Source organism: Erythrolamprus reginae, chromosome 3 (assembly GCF_031021105.1).
Source record: "Erythrolamprus reginae isolate rEryReg1 chromosome 3, rEryReg1.hap1, whole genome shotgun sequence".
Classification (NCBI taxonomy): Eukaryota; Metazoa; Chordata; class Lepidosauria; order Squamata; family Dipsadidae; genus Erythrolamprus; species Erythrolamprus reginae.
Genome location: NC_091952.1, coordinates 243,583,940 through 243,593,105, shown reverse-complemented (window position 1 = coordinate 243,593,105; position 9,166 = coordinate 243,583,940). Strand labels below are relative to the sequence as shown.

The following is a 9,166-nucleotide window of genomic DNA, read 5'->3' as shown; positions in this document are numbered from 1 at the left end:
ATTTGACCCACCTGGGAAGGATGGAAGGCTGAGCCCACCTTGAGCCGGCAATGAGATTTGAACCATTGACCTGCACATCTATAGTCAGCTTTAGTGGCCTGGAGTACAGCGCTCTACCTGCTGCGCCACCCCAGCATGGCCTAGTCAACCTGCACCATGGTGGAGGGGGGCTTTTTGCCCTCCCCAGGCTCTGGAACAGGGATGCATTTTGACTTACCTCACTGCCGGTTCACTTCCTCCCCGTGCTGCAGAAAACAGCTGCTGCGCATGCACAGAAATGGAAAACAAGATAGTGCTGCCTGTGGCGCCGCTGTGAGAGCTGGTTTGGGGGCATGGCCAAGTGGCCATCACTGCCAGTTCAGCGAGAAGGGGGAAATTCCTGCTACCAGTTCTACAGAATCGGACCCAACGAGCAGGAACCCACCTCTGCTCTAGAGGTTTTTCTTGAGCATCCGGGAGGATGAAAACGGCCTCCCCAGGCTCAGGAGGCCCTCTCGAGGCTAGAAACAGGCCCGTTTCCTGAAAGTAGGCCCATTTTTCGCCCTCCCTGATTGACAAGCTCAGCCGCTTAGCCACTGCGACACTGCATCCCTTTGGCACCCCTGCTGTAAGCTACATCAAAAAGCAATGTTAAACAATACAGTACAGTATGTTGTCTGCATATCAAACTGAAATCTCCTAACATATATAACATACATACATACCATGTTTGGTATGGCCTTATTGTCATGCACTCAAAAGACCGATTGGGCTTATTATCATGGGATGTCTTATTTGGGAGGAAACGAGGTCCATTATTTTTGTATTTTCTATTTGCTTATTTTTGTATTTGTATTTATCTTCAGAGAAGAGTGGCATAGAAGTCCAATAAATTAAATAAGTAAGTAAGTAAGTAAGTAAGTAAGTAAGTAAGTAAGTAAGTAAGTAAGTAAGTAAGTAAGTAAGTAAGCCAGCCAGCCAGCCAGCCAGCCAGCCAGCCAGCCAGCCAGCCAGCCAGCCAGCCAGCCAGCCAGCCAGCCAGCCAGCCAGCCAGCCAGCCAGCCAGCCAGCCAGCCAGCCAGCCAGCCAGCCAGGGTGGCGCAGCAGATAGAGTGCTGTACTGGAGGCTACTCAAGCTGACTGTAGATCTGCAGGTCAGCGGTTCAAATCTCATCACCAGCTCAAGGTTGACTCAGCCTTCCATCCTTTCAAGGTGGGTAAAATGAGGACCGGATTGGTGGGGGCAAGAGGCTGGCTCTGTTAAAAAGTGCTATTGTTAACATGTTGTAAGACACCCTGAGTCTAAGGAGAAGGGCGGCATAAAAATCGAGTAAGTAAGTAAGTACGTACGTAAGTAAGTAAGTAAGTAAGTAAGTAAGTAAGTAAGTAAGTAAGTAAATAAATACATACATAAATAAATACATAAATAAATGAGTGACTGAGTGAATGAATGAATGAATGAATGAATGAATGAATGAATGAATAAATAAATAAATAAATAAATCTACCGTAAGTCGTTGGTGGAACCCTGCCAAAAAGGTTGCCAGGAGATTGACTCAGGGAGATCTACCTGATTTATTCCTCATTAGTTTATACCTGTACTAATACCTGTTTGGTTCTCTTTCAGCAGGCATGGGGAATCAGGTAGAGAAACTGACCCACTTAAACTACAAAGAGGTTCCCACGGCCGACCCAGCTGGCATGGACCGAGATGAGGGCCCCCGAATTGGAGTTTCTTACATATTTTCCAATGATGATGATGATGTTGAGCCTCAACAAGACCCAGCAGAACACGGCGGGGACCACCCTGCGTCAAAACCCTACGACCCGCAACTTCACGAAGTGGAATGCTCCATTTATTACCGGGACAAGTGCATTTATCAGAAAAGCTTTTCTGCAGACCACACGTCCTCTGGTGAGGTGGGTGGTGGTGGTGGTGGTGGAGGAGGAGGAGGAGGAGGGGGCCATCTCACCACCTACACCCCAGAAAACCTACTGAACAAGTGCAAAGCTGGCGATCTGATAGAATTTGTGTGCCAAGCCCAGTACCCTCACTGGGCAGTGTACGTAGGAGATTTCCAAGTTGTACACCTTCACAGACTTGAAGTGGTGAACAGTTTCCTCACCGACGCCAGCCAGGGCCGACGGGGGCGCATCGCGAACCACTTGTACCGCTACAAACCGCTAGATCCTGCCACCGTGGTCCGAAACGCCCTGGATCAGGTGGGCCGCAAAGACCAAGATCTCAGCTGGAGGAACTCCGAATGTTTTGCCGCCTGGTGCCGTTACGGCAAGCGCGAGTTTAAAATTGGGGGCGAACTGCGCATAGGGAAGCAACCTTACCGGTTGCAGATCCAGCTGGGAGATAAACGCAGTCACACGCTGGAATTTCAGAGCCTTGAAGATCTCATTATGGAAAAACGAAGGAACGATCAAATCGGGAAAGTGGCCGTCATCCAAGAATTGTCCAGCCATCTCCAAGCATCCGAGGCCGACAACGAAGACAGTAGCGCTAATGGCAAACCAGGTGCCTGGACTGTTGCTGAGTAGCAGTCCCTTGCAGAGTCTGGCTGCTTAACCTTGGCGACGGATTAAAACTGAATCCCTGCAAAATTGAGCTGTTATAAGCCCTTTGGGCTCTTCTAGTGCAGGTTGACTCCAATCCCATGTGAAGGAAAGGGGTAAAAGCTGATTAAAGCATCGGTCATTCAGCACTTAACTCCTTTGGTGCTTGCTTGAAATCAGCAAGTTTGTACGGTTTGAGGGTTAAATCTCAGGAAGATCTGCCTCACTCGCTGTTTTATGCATTAAGTCTCTCTCTCTCTTTTCCCAAATTGCACCCCTGTTCCTCCTGCTTTGAGCTTCTTGCTTGTTTTAAATTGGACGAGATCGAGTGAACTTAATAGGATTCAAGGTTAAAGCAAGGTCATTGCCCACCACTTTTCTTTTGGCTTTAACCTCCTACCTTGTTTTGGGTGTTTTGGGGGATCTCCCTCCCTTTCGTTCTGCTGGTTATGGCCTTCCCTTCTTTCTCTCCCCAGATATCTTTATGAGGTTTCAACGGCTAAATTATTGTGCATTGGGGGGGGGGGTCACAGGGTTGACCGGTTTATGCTGAAGGATTTGGCAAAGTTGCAAAGCAGAAGTAGCATTTCTCGGCTGGGGCCTTTTCTGGACGGTGTGGATTGGGATGTAAACTCTTTGCACAGAAGTGGGATTATAAAGTGGAATTACCCTGGAATAAGGGCTGCAGGGGTTTTTTTTCATTTAGAAAGCAGCTACTGAGAAACTTTTTTTCCCTTTAATTGCAGCGAAGTCGAGTTAAGCCATGGCCAGTCAGTCTTTTTATAAGTTATTGAAGTTTAGCGGGAAGGCAGCTAAACCCTCGTAGCACCAGTGGTTACAGTAGGATTAATTTTCTACAAATCCAAGTACTGTTTGGTAACATTATGTTTTGTTGGAAAAGGTTACGCAAGAGATGGGCAGCCTTTTTCAAAATGAATTTTGTTCCTAGGCAGTGAAGCTGGTTGTCTTATTTTTAAACTTAAATGCCCGAGGACTAGGCTGTTAGCGCACTTGGAGAGAAAAAAAAACCCTTTTTCTTTCAGTCTGTTCTATCTTATTTTTTTATGTATAAAAATCATTAATTTCAGAAGCCTGGCATCTCCTGTGCATTTTTTCAGTATATTTTTTTGTTTTCATTCTTTTAGTAAGTTAGCAAAACAGATCATCCCCATTAACAATAGGTTTAAAAAAAAAGGAAAGGGATGGTACCTATTGTTAATTTGCAGGTTAGGAAATTTCTGTCTTCAGCGCCTGGAGCTGATCTCTGTTGATGCTTGCTTTTTTCTTTGTGGACTTTTGGTTCTCTTGGGATATTGTTAACGCAAGGAAGAGAAAGCAGCTGTTCCCCCTTGTAGAAATGGAGGAGATTCAAAGATTTGCCTTGTTGGCAAGTCACAATTATTTAAAAAAGAGAACTGGTAAAAAAGTTCTGCTTGGGCATTATTGCTGCTTACATGAAACGGCAGCTGTGTGTTTGCCAATCCTCTAAAAAAAAACTGTTCCGCATGCATTAACTAGGAGTTGTGCTTCAGGAGTTGCTTTGTAGCTAGGAATTTACTATCTTCATTCCGATCAGCAAATAGAAGAAGCAAGAATTGTGTGTTTTGGTCAACAGACTGTTAACTTCCTTTGCTAATGGCTGATTTCTTCTAAAAGCCTCTGATTTGTTTGAAGCAGTAAAGTTGCACATTTGGAAGCAAAGGTGTTCGGTGTAACTAAGCAGCATTTTAAAATCTGCTCAGCAATTATTAACCACCACTGAAACCGACAATATTCTCTGCTACCTCTTCATTGCAAAAAAACATATAAGGGTTGCTTTTCAACCACATGTATCCGATTACCATCTTTTGCAGAGTCAAGCTGATGTTCCGGTGGTTGGTTATTCCTCTAGAGCTGTGTTTCCCAATCTTGGCAACTTGAGGTTGTCTGGACTTCAACTCCCAGAATTCCCCAGCCAGCATTTGCTGGCTGGGGAATTCTGGGAGTTAAAGTCCAGATGTCTTCAACTTACCAAGGTTGGGAAACACTGCTTTAGAGCAATGAAGGGCTGCTAATCTTACCTCCTATCAGTGTGCCCTCCGAGGCGGGCATAGGCACATCCAATGGGCACATCGGCGCACAATTTGGCTTCTGCGCATACGCAAGCGAAATCTCCTGTGAAGTCAAAAGTGTAAGCGAGATTTTGGCAATTTTCGCCAATATTTTTGCTTCTGCGCATGCGCCAAAGCAAAAAATTTGCCAAAATGTCGTTCGCACAAGCATCCTCCCACAAGATTTTTCTTGCTGCACATGCGCATCAAAATCGTGCATGGGGGCACATCAGGTCGCACAGCTGTGCACGCATCCCGAAATTTCCTACCTGAGCACACTCACAGCTGCCCATCACTGCTCTACAGTAAGCAACATACGGATCATGGGTTGATAAGTGAAGGAAAGACAGGGATAATAAAGTCTTGCTCTTTTTTCACTCTGTACTTCGTTTGTTCTGGCCGGTGGCTAGACAGTGCCACAAATCAGTTTAGACAAATCACTGATCATCTGAAATGAGCTTAGGCCCGTGGTCCTTGATCTTATAAAGAAACATTCTCCAATGTCCTTTTTGGTAAGATTCAGCCAGAAGTCAGTAATCACGTGACGAAAGGCTGTTTTGCTATCAAAAAGTGTACCCTTCACACACAAAAAAATTCCTTTCTATGTTTTAAAAAAATGCCTAGCAGGGAAAAAATGCACAGTGATGTGATTCCTTCTACCTATTGCTGCTTAGTTTATCTTCACTTTAGCTTCCTATATATCGGGACACCCAAACCAGGTTAATTCCCCCAATTCCTCCCCTATAGTGCAATCCAGGGAATTTGCTACAGTACTGTATTCTGCTGAAGGTATAACCCACCATTGTCAGCCCATAATTATTATTATATTTTTGCGAACCAAACAAGGACCAGCTTAACTTCAAGAACTTTGGTTTATTCCGCTAATACACTGTGTGATTGTTTGCATTAAGAGGGAAGAGAGTCATGCAGAAAGTGAGATAATCCAGTGCTAATTTAGTTTTCCTCCCTTTGCTTCTGAGAGTTTCAGAAGTTGCGATAAGCGAAGTTGATAAAAGGTCTCCAGGAGACAGATACCTGTTGTGTTGGAAGCAGTATCTTTTTAGGAACACGATGTTATTTCTGAGGTATGTGCTCTGCATACCGTGATTGTCAAGCTCATATGCAATATTGTATGTTTTTAAGCACAAAATCTGAACGTACCGAACTTGGCTATTGACAAGCGGAACAGGTCCTTAATCAAGGCATTTGGAGGTATCTGGAGGTACTTCTGATGGATGCTCCTCAAAGCTTCTACAGCTCCTCAAAGTTTCTATAGTTGTCACCATAAGAGGAAAATTTACAGTGGAAAAATTCTGCATACATTTCCCAGGAATACTCAAGGAGCAGGACTTGAATTCCATTTTAGGACTTGATCAGCCTGGAGAACTCATTTTTTTAAAATAGTAAATGTTTACTGCTATTAAAGAAGCCAAGATGATGTTCTTCCTGTTAAAAAAAAATCCAGCAACTGTATCCTAGCTTCAGAGTTGATATTTAGTTATTAATGATTCTGAATTTTGTAGAGAACAAAAACTTATTTCGCTATGTAACAGTGGGTGTAAAATGATATTTTCTTACAAGTATTTTTGAAAGGAATTCCATCATGAAAATATTTACATTTTTTGAAAGTTGTATTATTTTCACAAAGAAATATATCCTCCAAATCAATTTTTGTTTATTTTTGTCATTGGTAATCTAAAAGTATTTTCTAGATCATAAATAAAGTGTTCAAGAAACGATAGATGTCAAACATTGCTAATCTATCTGTTTGGTACTAAATTGTAAAGTAACTGAAAATATTTTCTGTGTCTAGAATATTAGAGATAGTTAAAGGGGAAAGAACTAATTTATCATTTTTCTTCCTAAAGGCAAGATCTACTTTATCCGAATATTTTTTCATTAGTGGACAGCTGGTCAAATTCATTTCAAATTTCTTTCTTGAAGGATACTGACACAAATAATTCAAACATTGTGAGGTTGGGTTTTTTTATTAAGTACCTTTTTTGGAGTATAAGATGCACCTTCCGCCCCATTATTATTATTGTTATTGTTATTGTTGTTGTTGTTATTATTATTATTATTATTATTATTATTATTATTATTATTATTATGTCAGTACAACACAGCAAACGAGATCACTATCCTGGAGTTCGTATTTCATCACCAGTCGGGCACTTCCCAAGCACCTAGGACTGCGTGATGTAGCGGCGAATTATGTTTGCCAATCCCAGTAAAGCGGCCTTTTGCAATTGACAGATGGAGATTTTGTCAATTCCGATGGTTTTCAAATGTCTGCTGAGATCCTTTGGCACTGCGCCCAGCGTGCCAAGTACCACTGGCACCACTTTCACTGGCTTATGCCAGGGTCGTTGCAGCTCACTAATTTCTCTAGCTGCTTCTCAATTCTGCTGTCTCCTGGGATTGCGATTATTATTATTATTATTATTATTATTATTATTATTATTATTATTATGTCAGTACAACACAGCAAACAAGATCACTATGCTGGAGTTTGTATTTCATCACAAGTCAGGCGCTTCCCAAGCACCTAAGACTGCGTGATGTAGCGGCGAATTATGTTTGCCGATCCCAGTAAAGCGGCCTTTTGCAATTGACAGATGGAGATTTTGTCAATTCCGATGGTTTTCAAATGTCCGCTGAGATCCTTTGGCACTGCGCCCAGCGTGCCAAGTACCACTGGCACCACTTTCACTGGCTTATGCCAGAGTCGTTGCAGCTCGATTTTTAGATCTTCGTATTTCACTAATTTCTCTAGCTGCTTCTCAATTCTGCTGTCTCCTGGGATTGCGATTATTATTATTATTATTATTATTATTATTATTATTATTATTATTAAAAAAGGGTGGCATTGTCGGTGCATCTTATACACCGAAAATAGCCATTTTTGGCCTGAAGAAGCCCTGCCTCTACGTCCCATTTTTGTAAAAATTTTTAAAAATGGGATGGGCAGAGGGTTTGGGAAGCCTGCAGAGAGTTCCTGGGGGTTGGGGGTAGGCATAATACCACCATTTTTGCGGGGAAAAACCGGGCCATTTTTTACAAAACTGGGGGGCTTTTCCCTTTCCCCAGCCACCAGCACTTCTCTGCAGTTCCCAGACCCTCTACCCACCCCATTTTTGCAAAACAAAAAAATGGGCCATTTTTTGCAAAGATGGGGGCCTTTTTGCCTTCTCCCAACCCCCAGGACCACTCTGCAGGCCTCCAAAACAAACCCAAACTGAAAACTTTTTTTCTTACGCATCTCTTTGAAATCTTGGTGCATCTTATACACCAGTACTCCTTATAGTCCAGAAAAAAATAAGGTAGTTCCCATGGTTATGTTCATGCGGTCAGACGTTGAAGAACATCAGAACATTATCTTATCTTTGTGAAAGCTTTCTGTTTGTATTCTCGGCCAAAAAATTATGTGGAAGGTCAAAAGATGTAATTCCACCCACAACTTGTTGAACAAAGGAGCACTTTTAAAAAAAATACTCCCTGCAGGTGGCCACAACAGCATTTTTTTCCTATCATCAAACTGTGATTTCTGTTTCTATGGGAAAAACCTTGCTTAAAAATAAAAGTTCCTGACTTCAGAATTGGACACAGATCAAGCACTCAACAAGCATCACAGACCTGTGTTATCTCTTCTAGTTCCTCCTTTCCCCAATGTTAGGTTAGTACAGATGTTTGCCATGCAACGTCACTGTATGCCAGGGATCTCCAAATCTAGCAACTTTAAGACTTGTGGACTTCAACTCCCAGAATTCCTCAGCCAGTCATGTTGGCTGGGGAATTTTGGGAGTTGAAGTCCACAAGTCTTAAAAGTTTGGAGACATCTGTGTTATGGAATGTGCAGAACCCTTGAGTTATCAAGGACATGTGCAGAGGAAATGTGGGATTCCAGCAGATATCCAGGAGATATGAATAATTATTCAGTCATACAAGACAGATACATTAAAGTGTATAAAATAGTGTTTACTTTTAGAAATAGCACAGTCAAGTTAAACAGTCAATATCTCTCAATATAGTAATAATATTACAAACCTGTCTTTGTCTTACATATCAGACATTACAGCTTACAAATACATTAAACTATCATCGAACACACAGATTACTACATCAGTCAGTGTGAATCAGCAGAAAGAGCAAAGAGAGAATCATGCTTTCTGGCTCCCTCTTATGGCTATTTGCAACACTACCTCTTAAAGTTATAGCTTGTTTATATATTGCAAACCCAGCTGTTTTAAACATAGTCCTAATAACCTGCTGTACGCAAACAGAGCTCTACCAGTTCTTGAAACACCTTGATGGAGTTTTATGTTTTCAGCTGAATACGGAATATTTTATATACACAAACTTTGGTTTTCCTTCTGCTGAGCTCAGTTTTAAGTGCAGTAGAAAGACAAATAGTACCTCACAATTTCATAGCATGAGGTAGACCTCATCAAGGCTGATGCTCTCATGGAAAAATGGGTATCTACTGCCTACATCCATTGCAGTTGACAAGGTTGAGACAGCCATGCTTGGAT

At 42.3% G+C, this 9,166-nt stretch overlaps 1 protein-coding gene across 3 annotated transcripts in view; it reads left to right on the top strand.

The window, feature by feature from the left end:
- The window catches only part of LRATD2 (LRAT domain containing 2), an 18,728-nt gene extending 14,239 nt beyond the window's left edge, over positions 1–4,489 (top strand). For 2 of the 3 annotated variants that reach the window (XM_070748297.1, XM_070748296.1), the window contains exon 2: positions 1,607–4,489. In XM_070748297.1, the coding sequence (XP_070604398.1) occupies positions 1,612–2,529 (918 nt within the window). In that variant the 5' untranslated portion in view covers positions 1,607–1,611 and the 3' untranslated portion in view covers positions 2,530–4,489. The remainder of the gene's footprint in view (positions 1–1,606) is intronic. The other variant, XM_070748298.1, reaches the window with a different exon arrangement.
- The last annotated feature ends 4,677 nt before the right edge of the window (positions 4,490–9,166 follow it).